The sequence below is a fragment of the Mustelus asterias genome, chromosome 3 (assembly GCF_964213995.1).
Source record: "Mustelus asterias chromosome 3, sMusAst1.hap1.1, whole genome shotgun sequence".
NCBI lineage: Eukaryota > Metazoa > Chordata > Chondrichthyes > Carcharhiniformes > Triakidae > Mustelus > Mustelus asterias.
This window is the reverse complement of record NC_135803.1, coordinates 45,101,356-45,120,574: the sequence shown is the minus strand read 5'-3', so window position 1 is coordinate 45,120,574 and position 19,219 is coordinate 45,101,356. Positions and strand designations below refer to the sequence as shown.

The window sequence follows — 19,219 nt, the reverse complement described above, 5'->3', positions numbered from 1 at the left end:
ATCAGTTATTTCATTAGTTTGGGTAGATCCTGTGACTTTTAATAAACTCTTGTGACATAAAGCAGACAACTTTTAAATTGTGAATCACATGCTTGCAGTTACTTTAAGATACAAATATACTTGAGGCAAGCAAGATCTTTAGTTTCTCTTTACAGTTGGCATAAATGGGGAGAGGCAAGCACAGAGAAAACAACTCCACTAAAAACAAAATTATCACATTTAAACTCAGGACTGGCAGAGGGAAACTTTAATCCAGTGTGAAAAACAACAAAAATAAAGTCTCTGCCATGTTTGAGGGTTAAACAGAGGTCAGGAGTGATATTTCCCCTGCTGAAATCTGTGATTAGCTTTAGTCGTGCCAAATTGCCCAAGTGTGTTTCCGATTATTGTTGAGTTTCACTATCTAAAACCGTGCAGGTCGTCAGCAAAAAGCACAAATTTTTCCTGCTGTCCAGCTAGGACTACCACTATTTATTGGGAAATTAGTGTGTAAGCTTATTGGAAACTGATCAGGAAGGATCCCAGCTCCTGGAATCTGAGCTGTTATTATTGTTCTGCTGGAGACGACGATGGTGCAGACTTTACAGGACCAGTCTTCAGAAAAATATACATTCTCTGTACAATCAATTGCTCAGTGCTGTTGACTCCCTTTCAAGGGGCTTCCAAAACATGTCAGATAATCTGTACAGTACAAACTTGAGAGGGAGGCTAATTCATGGCAATGATACTCTGCAATCAACCACAAAGCATGTGGTCATTCTCAGTGGTTACTGCAGCTGTGTCCTCCTTGGAGGAAATTCATACTAATAATAGCAACCATCAGGGATGCTCATACTTGGGTAGACAGGCTTTTGAGGGCTTGGACTGGCTAAGATAGGTTTTCAATTGGACCTCTGACAGTCTTCTCTCCTACAGATCAGTTGGAGTACTGAGCTTCAGTCTGATTGCAGAAAGCATGTTGTCATCGATCTGTGCAGAAGGAGGCTATTCCGCCCATTGTGTCTGCACTGACTCTCCGAAAGAGCATCTTACCCAGGCCCAACCAGTTGCTGCAGTCTGCAGCCAGGCACTCGGGTCTCGGGTCCCAGACGTTATTGTTCATGAATGTCTCAAGAACCCAACTCCCATGCTAACAAAGCCACTGAGCTATTTCTTAAAGTCAATGGAAATAAAAATCATGAGAATAAAATGACTGCCAACAAACTATCAGCCACTTTCAACCATTGCACAAAATTACGATCTGTTCCAATGTGCAATAATATGGGGCAAATTAAAATTAGCAGTAGAGTTATGAAGTGAAGCAATTTCCAATTCAAGTTACCCATTTATTTTCAAAAGTCTCAAATGAGCAAATGAGAAGCATTAAGGTGAAGAATCATTGTGGTTCAAGAATCACACATCTACAGAGTTGTTAAATTTAAAAAGTCCCACTGTTTAATTTATCCATATTCTTGAAGACTTTCATTACAATAATAAAGCACAGTTATTTGCATCCTAATAGCGGCGGCACGGTGGCACTATGGTTAGCACTGCTGCCTCATAGCATCAGGGACCTGGGTTTGATTCCCAGCTTGGGTCACTGTCTTTGTGGAGTCTGCCCATTCTCCCCAGGTCTGCGTGGGTTTCCTCCGGGTGCTCTGGTTTCCTCCCACAGTCCAAAGGTGTGCGGGTTAGGTGGATTGGCCATGCTAAATTGTCCCTTAGTGTCAGGAGGACTAGCTAGGGTAAATGCATGGGGTTATGGGGATAGGGCCTGGGTGGGATTGTAGTCAGTGCAGACTTGATAGGCTGAGTGGCCTCCTTCTGCACTGTAGGATTGTATGATTCCACTTTCAATTGGCCTGAGCGCCTGAGGTTTAGTTTAGACAGTAACAACAACTAAAGCTTTTATATAACACCTCATACAAAATGTCCAAGGTGTTTCATAGAAGCATCATCAGAGCCAAAGAAGACGATATTATGAGGGTAACTAAAAGCCTGTTCAACACGATAGCTTTGAAGGAACTCTAGGCTTTGAAGGCAGATTCTACTGTTCAAGGTGCACGACCCATCATACCACGTTTTGTGTTCAACTCAGGCCTCAACAAAATAACGTAACATTTCGGAAAGAAAATGCAAGCAAGAAGGCCAAAGCTTGAAGACAGGACAGCAAATATTTCTATTGCTACTAAATATTTTCCTTTACTACTGAAGTAAGCTGGTAGGAAGGATATCCATACTGCAAAAAAGATTAGCAGGCTAAAAGTGATGTATTTGGCTTCATTGAAATTGTTCGGCAGTTTTCGGGCCAGGAATGCCAAAACAAAGCAGAGAAGAGCTAAGACCCCAACATATCCCAAAATCCCAAATAGAGCTCGTCTAGACCCTGTGCTGCATTCTAGAATAATTTTTCCAACTACAGCCATTGTGTTTTTTTCCACAGAAAGTGGTGATGATAACAAAAGCCCGATACAGATACTTATTTGAATGAGTATTATAGCTGCAATAATCATACGATGATGCATGGGCCGAAAACGTTTTAACACATTTTGGTTCGGTGTTGTCATTGTAAAAGCCAGTACTACCACAATTGTTTTAACAAGGATGCATGAGAGGCACAAGGAAAAACTAGTGCCAAATCCTATTTGGCGGAGGACACATATTTCAACCGAAGGCTTACCAATAAATATAAGAGAAGTCAAAAAACAAAACGTTAAAGAAAATAGCAGGAGGAAACTAAGTTCATAGTTAGTAGCTCGTATGATGGGTGTGTTCATGAACTTTACAAATATCACAATAATAGCTACAGAAATAGTGATCCCTAATATTGAAAAAAATATTAAAACACTCCCCAGTGGTTCATGAAAAGATAGGAATTCCACCTCCTTCGGTACACACTTATCCTTCTTTTTATTTGACCAGTAATCTTCAGGACACTGAAAACATTCTGTGAAACAAAAGGAAACATTTGACTATTTCAAATAATTTGAAAATGATTCATCATTTTAGCAGTAGCCTTTAAAAGGAATTACTGAATTGACAAACATTCTCCATAGAATCAGAAGTTGGATAAACTCCACTGAATGGGAATACACACACTGACCCCAAATCTCCTTGTCACTTTTAGCATTCAATCCGTTGCCATATTGCCACTATGCCAAAAATTCCAATAAAATTTCTGTTTAACACCACCTTAACATTGGGTGGCACGGTGGCACAGTGGTTAGCACTGCTGCCTCTCAGCGCCAGGGACCTGTGTTTGATTCCCAGCTTGGTCACTGTCTGTGTGGAGTTTGTATGTTCTCCGCATGTCTGCGTGGGTTTCCTCCGAGTGCTCCGGTTTCCTCCCACAGTCGAAAGATGTGCAGATTAGGTGAATTGGTCATGCTAAATTCTCTCTCAGTGTACCTGAACAGGCGCTGGAGCGTAGCAACTAGGGGATTTTCACAGTACCTTCATTGCAGTGTGAATGTAAGCCTACTTGTGACCAATAAATAAATTTTAACTTTTACTTTTGAATAGCATAGACATTTTAAGCAGGATTTAATGCTGTGGAGCTTTAATCAGGCAAGGGATGGTGGAGGTCTCACCGCTTTCCTACCTCTGCCCCCTGAGGCCTTCCAGAAGCCTTCATGCCCCATTGCCAACTGAGGCCTTAAACAGACAATTAATGCTCACTTAATGGCCTCATCCTGCTGCCTCTGATATTCAACCAGTTGGGCAAGGCATTTGCCAGGGGGTAAGTCTGCAAAGCAAACCCTGCAAGCTTGCTCGTGAGCTTCCAGATTGAGGGGTATCCCTTGTTCAAATACAGTCAGTGCCTGATTGGCAGGCAGGCCTTCCTGAAAGTGGCAGTGAGGGGTTTTTGCCAGCTTCCCAGCCTGCAGTAGGGACACCCATCATCTTGATTACACACTGCCTATGCACATAATATCCTAAGCACCCTAATGTACTTTCAATTCTATTATGGAGTAACTTTAAATATTACAGAATAAGCTTTTAGTCAGAAAGGGTACTTGAATTCACTAATGGATGAAGTTGCTTCATGTTAATATTGTAATCATTGGGAATCAGAAGCTGCTCTCTTTTATATTTCCTAAGGCTTCATTAAAGACTTCCCTTCATCTTATTTTCATTGCTAAAAGCTACAAGTTGAGTTTAAAGCTGAAACTTACTTACATTTTAATTAACTTTGATCTAACTTATCCTCATAAAATAATAAACCACGTCTACATGCATTAAATAACTAGTTGAATTTTGCTCAGTCTTCCAGCATTCTTGCATGTCTCTGCATTTTAGTGATGTTCTAGGGTTTTTATTCCTTTGTTGCCACCATGTTGAGGCTGTTTGTTACTTCTTGATAGGTTTGATGAACTCTTTGTGGTCTTTAGCAGATTATTGTTCCCTTTGCAATTGATATTCCAGCAAGTGTCCTGTTCAATGTAAGACGAAAAGCTTTGCTTATATGTCTCTTTTTCAGAAATTAAAGTAGAAAGGCCATAGCCACCAGGCCATCTTTGTGAAGGTAAAATGGTTCCATCTGTGCCCATTGTGGTATGACTACTGTAGGGAGGATGGCAGGATGGGGCCCACCAGGATGCTATCTTCTCTCACTCATTGGTTAGAAGGATAGAATCATAGAATGCCTACAGTATAGAAGGAGGCCAATCAGCCCATTGAGCGTACACTGACAGCAATCCCACCTTTACCCTATCCCTTTAACCCTACGTATTTACCCTGCTTGTCCCCCTGACATTAAGGGGCAATTTAGCATGGCCAATCAACCTAACCTGCACATCTTTGGACTGTGGGAGGAAACCGGAGCACCCGGAGGAAACCCACGCAGACAGGGGAGAATGTGCAAACCCCACACAAATAGTGACCTGGGCCGGAATTGAACGCGGCCCCCTGGCGCTGTGAGGCAGTAGTGCTAACCATTGTGCCACCATGCTGCCCTTGGTACCTCTCCTTAGATCAGTATTGGAAACTCAAAGACCCATGGAAATGGTTTTTGTTGATGCCCCAATTCCATTCCATTATTGTCTGTGTTCTTCTGGCACAAGCAAAGTCTGTACTGCTCACCACATCCTCGACATAATGTGGACATCATCAAAATGCATTTTCATTATATATAAGTTTACCTGTTCCGTTTGATATCTCTCCATCGGCGCAAGGAATGCAATCGAAACAGCAAATTGGCTGTCCTTGCTGAACTGTTTTCCGAGTTCCTGGGTGGCAGTTTTCACTGCATACAGAACGAGGAACCTTAGCAAGCCAAAAAAAACCAATATCATACAATGAAATGATGCTGAAATAATGTGTTGGCCAAAATTAATCTTGATTTCTACACTGTTAATGTGCAGTTTCATCTAGGATCTCATTTACTTTGCACAAATGCAAATATAAAGAAAAACTCTATTTTAATGTTACCACAGACATTTGTTTAACTGCTTTTGTAGCCCTATTTTCATAGTTTCCACACAAACTGCCAAAATGTTGGTCCCAAATTATATCAGTATATTTTGCCTCTGATATCATAAAAGAAAAATCTTTATCTATTTTAAATAATGGACGAGATCTTCTAGCTATTCAGGCCAATGGGATCTTCCGATCCCGTCAACAGCCCACCCCCACCATGGATTTTCCAGCAGCGTGGGGTGAATTCAATGGGAATTCCCACTGACAGCAGGGGGGGAACCAGAAAATCCCACTGCCAGCCAACGGCAGACCGCTTCCCACTGCTGAGAAATACACCATGGGGAGGCCAGAGAATCTCACCCAATAGCTTGGCATATCTCACATTTCCTGATTTTATCATTGACGCGCAGAGGCAAAATATATTGATATAGTCCTGATCCCAGCTGATATTCCAAGGTCAGTTTCATTTGAATAATTTCAATAGCCTTCTTAACCTCTGCTGCACAGTATGACTGAGGGGTGTGGCAATTGGCGGTAATGGTAAGCTTGGAATTGAGTTGAAGGTTATTATGCTTGAAGGACAGCTGTGACTTAAAGAAGGGCGGCGCGGTGGCATAGTGGTTAGCACTGCTGCCTCACAGCTCCAGAGACCTAAGTTCGATTCCTGGCTTAGGTCACTATCTGTGTCGAGTTTGCACATTCTCCTTGTGTCAGCATGGGTTTCCTCTGGGTGCTCCAGTTTCCTCCCACAGTCCAAAGACGTGCGAGCTAGGTGCATTGGCCATGCTAAATTGCCCCTTAGTGTCTTGGGCTGCATAGGTTAGAGGGATTAGTGGGATAAATATGTGGGTTACAGGGGTAAGGCCTTGGTGGGATTGTTGTCAGTGTAGACTCAATGGGCCAAATGGCCTCCTTCTGCACTGTAGGGACTCTATGAACTGAAAGTTTGCAACTTCTTTTAAGAAGGCACCCACTCACATATAAGTGATTGTTCATCAAGTGGTTGCATTGAATTTTTAACTCTTTAAATTTCAAGTGATCCTTCTGACATCCATGATTTTGAATCCCAGAGGCAAATAAGCTTCTTTAGTATCCAGAGTTCCTTTGTCAGAAATGATGGAAGTTATATTCCCATCATTTGCATAATATTGTGACATTCCACGTGCATATATAGAATGTACGTTTTCTTCAAATCCGGAACAAAATTGTGCACATAGTATAAATGGATAGAGACCCAAACGAATGGATCCTTGGTCCGTTTGCAAACTTGCCAGCCTTGGTCAGCAAAGTGGAGCAAATAATTCAGGTGGCATGTAGAAAGCTCTAGTGTTCATTTTCAGCTCGCTATTTGTTAAAAATGTCAGTTGCAATAAAACTTAAGGTCTTAATGCATTTGTGCTGATTTGGAAGCGCAGCCATCGATAATGTAGTTACTGAGACTAAATGTGAACACATTTACCTCTTTTGAAGACCATTAAGTGAGCAGTAAGTTCTGGTACATGGAAAATTACCGATTTTGAACATTTTGACCATTTTTCAAGCAATTCAAATTTGTAAGAAGCTTATCTCAGTGATCTGTTTCATCAATTTAATGCTAGATTGGAAGGAAAGTGAAGTTCAAGTTAAACATTGACCTGGATTTCTCAGGTAGCAGTGGAGTGATGGTGTTCACCGGCAACCTCAAAGAAAACTGCCTGCAAAGAACTATGGACCTCTGTGCTGGGGATTTCTCCTTTTCCAATCTCAGTTTGAATCTGGGCCACATCAAAGGGATCTCCAAACTGATGCACTATCAATTATGACACGAAGACTCCTGCGAGTGAGGGAAACTAATAGGCTTTTATTCACAGAGAACAGGAGCACACCCTTGTAGCTGACCTGGTCTAGACTGAGGCGAGGAGGAGGGACCATCACCTTTATACCCCACTCTGGGTGGAAAGGGAGGGGTCTCAGGTGGAAAGGGAGGAGTCTCGGGCCAGGTGCAGCATGGGTGTGTCCAGGCACATACATGTAGTAACAGTGGTTCACCACACAAACATCTAACAACAATGATTTCATCAAACAGGGTAAGTAGCCATTCGCGTTGAAGCATTCTCCCAGACAACAAACCATGAAGTAAAATGAATTGATATCGTTCACTGTTAATTGAATTTCGCAGAAAGCAAAATAAATATCAGGGACATACACATAGGATTAACTTTGAAGCTGAGGTATCATTTTTATTTAAATATGTGATTGTCTTTATCACACATTTATCATACATGATATTATTAAACTAGAAAGAGTGCAGAAAAGATTTACTAAGGTGCTACCGGGACTTGATGGTTTGAGTTATAAGGAGAGGCTGAATGGAGTGGGACTTTTTTCTCTGGAGCGCAGGAGGCTGAGGGGTGATCTTATAGAGGTCTATAAAATAATGAGGGGCACAGATCAGCCAGATAGTCAATATCTTTTCCCAAAGGTAGGGGAGTCTAAAATTAGAGGGCATAGTTTTAAGGTGAGAAGGGAGAGATACAAAAGTGTCCAGAGGGGCAATTTTTTCACACAGAGGGTGGTGCGTGTCTGGAACAAGCTGCCAGAGGTAGTAGTAGAGGCGGGTACAATTTTGTCTTTTAAAAAGGCATTTAGACAGCTACATGGGTAAGACGGGTATAGAGGGATATGGGCCAAATGTGGGCAATTGGGACTAGCTTTGGGGTTTAAAAAAAAGGGAAGCATGGACAAGTTGGGCTGAAGGGCCTGTTTCCATGCTGTAAACCTCTATGACTCTATGACTCTATTCCACAAATATAGAGGGGTAATCTTACCAAAAATATTCTAAGTGCCAAATGAGCATGACAACGGGAGAGTTTCAGACCCATTTTTTCAGAGAGAGAAAAAAAATCAAATCTTACAACACTTAGAGAAAGAAATTAGGCAACCTGTGATTCTCGTCAGTGGAGGGGTGGTTGGAGTCTATTCACAGCAGGAAGCTGGCTGCTGACCGCTAGAGGGCACTATCGTGCATGTGCTCTGATCTCTCCGTGCACTATGTACAAGAGTACATAGTGCATTGAGAGATCAGAGCACATGCGCAACAAGAATAAATAGTGCATTGGGAGATTGTCACTCTGCCATCCCCCTTTACATTGCCTTCCCTCCCCCGCACCAATCATCTCCCCCTATTGGGTCCCAGGCTCACTAATAATATTTAAATCAGAGTTTAAATATTATAAACAGCCTCATGCCCTTCCTGGGCATGAGGCTGATTACACTGGCAGATTGGGCCAATATGATTGCGAGAGGTGAGAAACTGGGCATGAACCTGGTTTTCCGCCTCTCTCAGGATCTTACCGGCTCACCACGCCGATCGACCAGTGTGACGAGCCGGTAAGGTCGCCCCCATAAACTTGGTTTTCTAGAGTCAGAGAGGTAATTTTGAACATAGAATACAGTTCAAAACCTAGTTACAACCTCACGCTACAAGGTGTAACTTTGTCAAGGATTTTTTGCATTGAGACAAATAGCGTATAAGACTCTCGATCATCAGCAAAGTGGTGGAAGGGGGCATTAACAGTGCTTTCTAGCACTAATCTAGCAGCATTTGATTAGCAGTAACCCGTTCACTGACGCTCAGTTTGGATTCTGTAAGGGCCACTCAGCTCCTAACCTCATCACAACCTTGTGTTCAAACATGGATAAAGAGCTGAACGCTCTTTATTCAGAGTGTCATTGTCCTTGACATCAAGGCTGCATTTGACCAAATGTAACATCAAACAGTGTTAGCAAAACTAAAGTCAAAGAGAATCAGGAGAAAAATCTCCACTGGTTGGAGTCATGCTGAGCACAAAGGATGATGGTTGTGGTTGTTGGAGGTCAATCATCGCAGTTCCAGGACATCACTGTAGGAGTTCCTCAGGTTCTAGACCCAGTCATTTTCAGCTGCTTCATCAATAATCTTCCCTCCATTGTAAGATCAGAAATGGGATGTTTACTGATGAGTCCACAATATTCAGAACCATTCACAACTCCTCAGATACTGAAGCAGTCCATGTCCAAATGCATCAAGAGCAGGAAAGTATCCAGGCTCAGGCTGCTAAGTGGCAAGTAACATCTGCACCACATAAGTACCAAGCAATGACCATCTCAAACAAGAGAGAATCTAGCCATTACCCACTGACATTCAATGCCACTACCTTTGCTGAATCCCTACTCTCAACATCCTGAGGGTGACCAGCAACTGAACTGGGATAGCCATATAAATACTGTGGCTATAAGAGCAGGTCAGAGGTTAGGAATCCTGCGCTGAGTAACTCATCTCGTGACTCCCCAAATCATGTTCACCATCTACAAGTCAGGAGTGTGATGGAATACTCTCCATTTGCCAGGATGAGTGCAGCTCCAACAACACTCAAGAAGCCGGATGACATCCAGGACAAAATAACCTGCCTTATTGGCACATCATTCACAAACATTCACTCCCTCCACCTCTAACACTCAGTAACAGCAGTGTGTACCACCTACAAGATGCATTGCCGGAACTAACCAAGGCTCCTTCAACAGCACTTTGGAAACCCACTACTACTATTGTCTAAGACAGGAGCAGCAGATGCATGGGAGAACCACCTCCTGGAAATTCCTCTCCAAGCGTCTCACCATCCTGACTTGGAAATATATTGCCATTCCTTCACTGCCAATAGGTCAAAATCCTGGAATTTCCTTCCTGTGCAGTATGGGTGTTGCTACATCACATGGACTGCAGCATTTTATGAAAGCAGCTCACAGTCACCTTTCCAAGGGCAATTAGAGATGGGCAACAAATGCAGGTCTAGCCAGCGATGCCCATGTTCCATGAATTAATAAAAGAAAGCTAAGTTCTTATCAGGTGCCGGATTCTCCGACTTCGCCTGCAGCGGGATTCTCCGGTCCTACTGCAGTGAATGGAGATTTGTCTGAGCTCTGGCAGCATCAGTGGGATGTGAACGGCCAGAGAATTCTGGTCCAGTTCAATGAGTTCTATTTGATTGCAATCAAGGGATTCTTCAACAGCGTACCATGTGGAAAAGCATAGGATCGGTGGAACAACTTCTGGATTTCTGTGTTTAACTGCATGTGTGGACCCTGGAAGACCTAGATGGGTAATGTTGGAAAATGCTAACAGTTCCACCATGATAACTATTGCAAACATGATAACTATTGCAAAACCCAGGCTCTTGTAAATAAACATACCTCTAATTCTCCTGCATTCCAAATGAGATCCTCTTCCCTGATGGTAATTTCATGTCCTGGAGATGCTCTAGCATCATAACGTCCCACTTTCACAAATTGAATTACGCCATCAGAAGTTACTTGCCAGTTTATTATGTCATATACGGCTGAAACATCGCCATTTTCATCAAAATATCGTTCATTTCCTGATTGGTCGATGAACCTGACTTTTCTCATGTAATGTAGAAGCTAAAAGGCAAATATACATTGAATGACATTTTAAACCCAATCACATAACACAGAATTTTAATCAATATGAATATATCTGACATTTAAAATATCTATTAGCTCTACTCCAAGCAGGTAATTATTTATAAAATATTTACTGCTATTATCTAATAATGGGTGGCACAGTGGCACTGCTGTCTCACAGCGCCAGGGACCTATGTTCGATTCCTGGCTTGGGTCACTGTCTGTGTGGAGTCTACACGTTCTCCCCGTGTCTGCGTGGGTTTCCTCTGGATGCTCCGGTTTCCTCCCACAGTCCGAAAGACGTGCTGGTTAGATGCATTGGCCATGCTAAATTCTTCCTCAGTGTACCCAAACAGGTATCGGAGTGTGTCAACTAGGGGATTTTCGCAGTAACTTCATTGCAGTGTTAATGTAGGCCTACATGTGACACGAATAAAAAAAACTTTATTAAAAGGATACAGGGTTGAATTCCTGTGCTAGCTGATTTCGATTCTTTTTTAAACCCCATATGCAGTCATTTTCCACATAAACTGTTCTGTGGAACGTCAACGTTCTTTTAAGTGAACATGCTTTATGTGAGCAACTTTTTTGTCAATAAAACTTATTTAGAAGTCGGAAAGGTATTTTTGTCATCTGGTTTTGCATAGAAATGTGGCAAAAACCTAACTAAAAACCAGATTTGAAAGCTGTTACTCCAGTTTCTCATCCATTTCTCATTCCATGTAATTGTCTGTTGGTGTTTTCTGCCATCAGTGAAATCTGCCGTTTTGAGAGTTGTTTCTACTTATTTGGCCCATGATGCTTTTGCATCCTTTATACAATTACCCAGTGCTTCTGCCAGAATATTACTGCTTCACTCATATGTCCATTTAAATTGTCCACCATGCTTTTGACAGAAGTATCCTGCCTAAAGATTGCAAGGATAATTTAGACCCAATTGTTTAACTTTCATTCTCATTTAGATGTTGAGATTGTTATGGTAAGTAGTGATATTTTTGCCTCAACCTCACAGATAGCACTGCAATGAGTGTCCCCTCATGAAATTCCCTTGAAATTATGTTTCCTTAAAAGGAATAAAAGACTACCAAATAAGTGTAAAGCAAGTCAGGTCACATCTGAGGTACTGTGGAGAACCTGCCACTGCCCTTGGACCCATGTTCATAGACTTCATTTATAGATAAACTGGATAGAGGAACACTGCTTTCACAGGCTATAAACTGGCAAGCTGTAGACGGCAATCTCAAAATTTGCCAGTTCTTTAGATCCTGGGATGGGGATAGTATGGTAAGGGAGTGAAGCTGGAATGACTTGGCCCATAGTGCTGCTGAGGTGCACTTCTGTTTCTCCTCACTCCCTGGAAATGTAAGTTTTTAAAAATTGCCTTTTTGTTGACAGGTTCCTACAGTCCCTCTAAGTACTACAATAAATAAGGAAACAAAATACCACAGATGCTGTCCAAATATGTGCGGGTTAGGTGTATTGGCCATGCTAAATTGACTCTAGTGTCAGGGGGATAAGCAGGGTAAATATGTGGGGTTTAGGGAATAGGGCCTGGGTGGGAATGTGGTCGGTGCAGACTCGATGGGCCGAATGGCTGCCTTCTGCACTGTAGGCATTTTATGATTCTATGAAATCTGAAACATAAACAGAAAATGCTGTGAAAACTCAGCAGGTCTGGTAGCATCTGTGGAGAGAGAAAGAGAATTAACGTTTTGAGTCCATGTGACTCTTCTTCAGTGTTAAAGAGAGGCAAAAATATAATGGAGTTTATACTGTTTGAGAGGGAATGGAGCAAAATAGAAGGCCAGGGATAAGTGGATACTCAGGAAAAACTTAAGTAGAAATTTCTTCCAAGTAAATTCTGGGAAGACTGAAGCTATTGTTTTCAGTTCTCACCACAAATTCCATTCCGTTCACCGATGACTCCATTCCTGTCTCTGGCAACTGTCTGAAGCTGAGCCAGACTGTTTACAACGAGTGTTGTATTTGACCCTGAAATGTGCTTTCAACCCCATATCTTGTCACTGAGTGTCTGGGTGCTCACCTGAACTGCTGCTTCACATTGGATTTGGTAAACAGGGCCCCAACATTTGTTTGAGGATCCCACTCCCCAACTCAGTGGCACATGCTGTGCTCAGTTTTCCACCTCTGTCATATCACCCGACTTTATTCTCCAGCTCAGCTCTTCTGCTGCTGGAACCTTATCCATACCTTTGTTACCTCCAGACGTGACTATTCCAATGCACTCCTAGCCAGCCTCCCACATTCTACTCTCCATAAATTTGAGGTTAACCAAACTATGCTGCCTGTGTCCTAACTCATATCAAGTCTCATTCATCCATCACCTCTGTTCTTGTTTATCTCCATTGGTTCCCAGTTAAGCAACACCTTGATTTTTGAATTCTCATTCCTGTGTTCAAACCACACCGTAGCCTCATCCCTCCCCGTCTCGCTAATCTCCTCCAGCCCTACAACCCTCTGAGATAGCTGTGCTTCACTCATTCCGGCCTCTTGACCATTGCATTAGACCTGGAAAACTGAGCACAGAATGTGCCACTGAGTTGGGGAGTGGGGTCCTCAAACAAATGTCGGGGCCCTGTTTACCAAATCCAACGTGAAGCAGCAGTTCAGGTGAGCACCCCAGACACTCAGAAATTGAAGCTAAAGCACCTCTGGGAGAGATCATGTGATGGAAGCGCCCCTCCCCTCTCCTCCTGCACTCACAGCACACCAACCCCACCCCAAAATTTATTTTCCAAATTCTCATTTCCATTCACATAATGGGTCCGATGCAGACCAATTTCTCACCTACAAAGTTTAAAATCTGACAGCAAGGCTTTACAACTGTAACTGATGAAATTATAAGTGAAACTGATATGAGAGACCATTACAGAACCCCATCTGAACTGACCTGCCAAGGTTCAAAGTCATGGGCATTTGCACAGGTTCCATTTTCAAAAGGTCCTTTTCCCTTTTCACAGGACTGCAAATCATGCAGGGCATAAGCGACCGCGTACACTGCATTGTTCACATTGCATGAGACTCGGAAATTACTGTCATCTGTGTAGGAGTGATTAGCCGCCCTCATATCTTCCAGCCCAGTACATTTTTTCTTCAGAGCAGACTGACTCACATTTGATTGCAGTTTAATTTCTTTCTGTGTTAAATCTGACCACGAGCAACCAAACACTTCTTCCCAGAGTTCAGGTATAAAAATGTCATGAGGAGCTTTAAATGGATGCATCTGAAAGAGAAATTCCTGGAGTCCTTCAATGTCGCATAATGGGAGTGTAAGCCCCATCGTTCCTGTCCAGTATTTGGTGTGTTCCTTTTTTATAATAAACAGTGGACCCGATGTACTCCAACCTTCACTTGCTAGCCAGGTTCTGTTCGTTACGTTTTGTCTAACGATCTCTTCCAGCAGAGGGACTATGTTAGTGTCACAAGAAAAAGCAACTATAATCCTTGCAGATGACATTCTTATTACGTCAACAACTTGAAGGTGCTTTTCTCTAGATTTGTCAATCGGAATTGTCTCGGTAAAGGCAATGCACACTCCAAGACTTTCTACTTCTTCTCTAAAGATCTGAGCTGCTTGTCTGCCATAATCAATATCATCTGCTAATATCCCCACCCATTTCCAACCAAAATGTTTCACCAGCAGGACAAAGACCTTGGACTGAAACATATCACTTGGCATCGTGCGAAAAAAGGATGGGAATTCTTCTTTATCACTGAGACGTGGGATAGATGAAAAGTAACTGATCTGTGAAAAACCATCAAACGTAGATAATTAATAATCATAGAAACCCTACAGTGCAGAAGGAGGCCATTCGGCCCATCGAGTCCGCACCGACCACAATCCCACCCAGGCCCTACCCCCACATATTTTACCCGCTAATCCCTCTAACCTACGCATCTCAGAGGCAATTTTTTAACCTGGCCAATCAACCTAACCCGCACATCTTTGGACTGTGGAAGGAAACCGGAGCACCCGGAGGAAACCCACACAAGCACGAGGAGAATGTGCAAACTCCACACAGACAGTGACCCGAGCCGGGAATCGAACCCAGGACCCTGGAGCTGTGAAGCAGCAGTGCTAACCACTGTGCTACCGTGCCGCCCGAATAATGTGAATAATGTGAATAATGGCATTCTTAAAACAAGATAGGTCTTATTCTTAACATGACACAGCTCTTGACTTGTGGAATTCTGGTGTGGCTTTAAACTGCTTTCATTTACTACATGAATGTGCATTTCAACTTAAAACTCACACAAGTCCGCAAAAACATTTGTGTTGTGGAAACATACACTACCATTCATTGCCTAATATAAATTTGGCAGTGGGTCATATTTTTATTAGGTAACCCATAGGACTGTATTCGATCCCCAGTAGAAGACTCCCCACACTAAAAGTTAATGCGCTCAGCATTTTATTGTCTTATATTTGGAGTGGAAAAACCTGCTCAAATGAATACTTAATACTACATTTTGGTAAGAAAATTGATGAATCGCTCATAACGTTCTCTCACAACAGGGAGACACACAACAATGTAACTCATTCAGATGTATCATTCTATCAAGTTATTAGTGGGGATGGTAATTTGGGATTTTTGCTGACTAGTTTCACAGATATGTGCCCGTGGACACCGCATGCTCCCTCTCCAGGGACACCTGGCCGCGAATGTAGCCGCGGTAGAGGGGCAGACAGTCAGGATGGACGGCCCCCTCGATCGCCCGCTGCCTGGACCGGTAAATGGTGCGTTTCGCCAGGCCCAGGAGCAGGTTCACGAGGAGGTCGCCATCCCGACCCGACCCGCCCCTCTCCGCACCAGGTGTCCGATGTTGGAGACAGGAGGAAGTTTGAGTCTGTTTGATGCCCCATCTTCATTCACGCAAAAACCCACGCTCTGATTGGCTCGAAGACCTGAGGCCTTCCGGTCCTCCAATTCTTCTCATTGGCCAGAGCTGGTGAGGGACAGTGAATCAAACATGCGCATGTGCGGGTGGTTGATGAGAAATATTCATCCTGGAGTTCAGTTACTCGTGGTGTACCGCAAGGATCTGTTTTGGGGCCACTGCTGTTTGTCATTTTTATTAATGACTTGGATGAGGGCGTGGAAGGATGGATTAGTAAATTTGCGGATGACACTAAAGTCGGTGGAGTTGTAGACAGTGCGGAGGGAAGTGGCAGGTTACAGGGGGACATAGATAAGCTGCAGAGCTGGGCTGAGAGGTGGCAAATGGAGTTTAATGCGGAAAAGTGTGAGGTGATTCACTTTGGAAGGAGTAACAGGAATACAGAGTACTGGGCTAATGGTAAGATACTTGGTAGTGTGGATGAACAGAGGGATCTGGGTGTCCATGTGCATAGATCCCTGAAAGTTGGCACCCAGGTTGATAGGGTTGTTAAGAAGGCGTACGGTGTGTTAGCTTTTATTGGTAGAGGGATTGAGTTTCGGAGCCAGGAGGTCATGCTGCAACTGTACAAAACTCTGGTGCGGCCGCATTTGGAGTATTGCGTACAGTTCTGGTCGCCGTATTATAGGAAAGATGTGGAAGTGTTGGAAAGGGTGCAGAGGAGATTTACCAGGATGTTGCCTGGTATGGTGGGAAAATCGTATGAGGAAAGGCTGAGGGGCTTGAGGTAGTTTTCGTTAGAGAGAAGAAGGTTAAGAGGTGACTTAATAGAGGCATACAAGATGATCAGAGGATTAGATAGGGTGGATAGTGAGAGCCTTTTTCCTCGGATGGTGTTGGCTAGCACGAGGGGACATAGCTTTAAATTGAGGGGTGAGAGATATAGGACAGATGTTAGAGGTAGGTTCTTTACTCAGAGAGTAGTAAGGGCGTGGAATGCCCTGCCTGCAGCAGTGGTGGACTCGTCAACGTTGAGAACGTTCAAGTGGTTATTGGATAAACATATGGATGATATTGGAATAGTGTAGATTAGAGGGGCTTTAGATTGGTACCACTGGTCGGCGCAACATTGAGAGCTGAAGGGCCTGTACTGGGCTGTAATGTTCTATGTTCTATGTAGATATATGAGATATCTGTGCTCCTCTATTTCTGGCCTCTTGGAACCCCTACAGCGCAGAAGGAGGCCAATTCAGCCCATCGAACTGACAACAACCCCACCCAGGCCCAATCCCCATAACCCCAAGTATTTACCCTGCCAATCCCCCTGACACTAAGGGGCACTTTTGCATAGCCAATCCACCTAACCTGCAGATCTTTTGAGTGTGGGAGGAAACTGGAGCACCCAGAGTAAACCCACACAGACACGAGAAGAATGTGCAAACTCTGTACAGACAGTGACCCGAGGCTGGAATTTAACCTGGGTCCCTGGCACTGTGAGGCAGCAGTGCTAACCATTGTGCCACCATGCCTTGAGCATTGTATTGACCTGGAAAACTGAGCAGTACATGCTCTACTGAGTTTTGGAGTGGGATCACACCCATTCTGTGAACGGAAATTAGAATTTTTAAAATGAATTTCAGAGTTGGGAGGTTGCGGCACCTTCCACGACTTGATCCTTCCCAGAGGTGCTTTAGCTTAAATCTCTGAGTGTCTGAGACAAAATTCTGATGATTTTAATGTTAAAGAACAAACTTGATAATACATGTCAGTTCAGTTCCATCCCTAAATTATAAAAGATGGATGCTGTCGCATGATCACTGTTCGTATATAATTTAGTAAATGTAAATACATTACTTTTTTATATTGGTTGAGAGTGGATAAGTATTTCATAGAAATCATAGAAACCCTACAGTGCAGAAGGAGGCCATTCGGCCCATCGAGTCTGCACCAACCACAATCCCACCCAGCCCTACCCCCACATATTTACCCACTAATCCCTCTAACCTACGCATTTTAGTATTCTAAGGAGCAATTTTTAACCTGTCCAATCAACCTAACCCGCACATCTTTGGACTGTGGGAGGAAACCGGAGCACCCGGAGGAAACCCACGCAGACACGAGGAGAATGTGCAAACTCCACACAGACAGTGACCCGAGCATCGAACCCGGGACCCTGGAGCTGTGAAGCAGCAGTGCTAACCACTGTGCCGCCCTCACCGGGGACAGTATTTACTGTCCCCAGTGAGATAGTGGGGCTACACATGCCCATTTTACTGGCTTAAATTGGACACAAACTCGCCACCCACTCCACCGATTCATCTAAGCTTTCGGAGACCATGCAGGTACGCTCACAAATAGACCACAAGGAGGTGAATGTTCCATCTAAAACACGGGCATTAAAATAAATTAATTCTGAAAATCAAAAGCATATGTGTTCTGCTATTAATCATCAGGAACTTATTTCTTCTAATACACTAGCTACACAGTTAGAATAAAACTAAAGGAACTTCCTTTTGTTTCTTTTTAAGATTTGACTTTGGAATCTGCAGTCTGAATTCAGTTATTTTTATGTATTTGGTTTATGGAAGGACTTGTTAAAATCTCATCTCCAAACGTGTGCTGCTTACATTTTTCAACTGGAATACAAATGAAACATTAATAGATATTTTGGAAGTTAAAAAGTGGAATAAATTTTGATTCTAACTTAACGCTTTTAATGTAATTAAGGGTCTTAATGCGCTTCACAGGAGGATTATAAAACAGAATATAAAACAAATCACATAAGGAACTATTTGGTGAGCAGTTGACCATTGCAATATATTAACCATAGAGATCTTTATCATCCCCCACCCACACCCTCAGTTCTTACTTCTCTTTGTTTTTGGATAGGTCAATCAATGTGAGAAGTTACTTCTGAATTATTTATTTCTTTATACGTAACAATATAAAATCAAAGTAGCTGCAGTTTTGAACAGAGTATCTATCTTAAGGTATCACATTTTTGAAGCACGTTCCCTTTACTTAAGTCTGATCCTCCCATGAAAACAGTTTCTCACCTGAGGGAAACGATAGATCCCTAGTATGGTTGCCATTGCGATTGACATTGTTGAAGTTGAGGCACCTACTACAGCAGCTAAGGAGGAATTTAATTGGCATCGGTAATTTGGTGTGAATTTCTGTTGTCCAGATATAATAGCAAAGGCATCCTTAATAGCTGTAGGAATATTGTAGCATGTATCATAGATGGCATAACCCAGCGTTGTGTTTGGCAAGAGTGCTGGGTTTTTATTTATTTCATCAACTGCGAAGATCATTCCTTGCATCCATCGATAAGTCCTAATATTGAAGCTTGAAAGTAGAAATTAGCAGTAATCATAATTGACAATAATTATTAAAATTAAAACTTGAGCATGAAAATATTTAACTGGGGGAAGCTCAATTTAAGTGAATTGAGGAAAGATTTGGCCAGAGTAAATTGGAGTCAAAGCCTGTCAGTTAGAAATGTAATGGAGCAATCGGCAGC

The 19,219-nt window shown here is 42.8% G+C and overlaps 1 protein-coding gene across 1 annotated transcript; it reads right to left on the bottom strand.

Moving 5' to 3' along the window:
• Positions 1 to 5,088: 5,088 nt before the first annotated feature.
• Positions 5,089 to 19,010, bottom strand: LOC144485459 (vomeronasal type-2 receptor 1-like). Its single transcript, XM_078203613.1, has 4 exons — positions 18,753 to 19,010; positions 13,748 to 14,602; positions 10,606 to 10,833; positions 5,089 to 5,244 (listed from the first exon to the last, which is right to left on the bottom strand). The coding sequence occupies exons 1-4, from the start codon at positions 19,008 to 19,010 to the stop codon at positions 5,089 to 5,091; spliced, it is 1,497 nt and encodes a 498-aa protein (XP_078059739.1).
• Between the last annotated feature and the right edge of the window lie 209 nt (positions 19,011 to 19,219).

What these genes read in the sequence shown, in the direction of transcription:
- LOC144485459 (XM_078203613.1), bottom strand. Translation starts at nt 19,010, where the DNA reads ATGATCTTCGCAGTTGATGAAATAAATAAAAACCCAGCACTCTTGCCA. An exon ending in ATGACTTTGAACCTTGGCAG is followed by an intron (nt 10,834 to 13,747) that starts GTCAGTTCAGAT and finishes TTTGCCTTTTAG; the next exon opens with CTTCTACATTACATGAGAAA. An exon ending in GGAATGCAGGAGAATTAGAG is followed by an intron (nt 5,245 to 10,605) that starts GTATGTTTATTT and finishes TGGCTTGCTAAG; the next exon opens with GTTCCTCGTTCTGTATGCAG.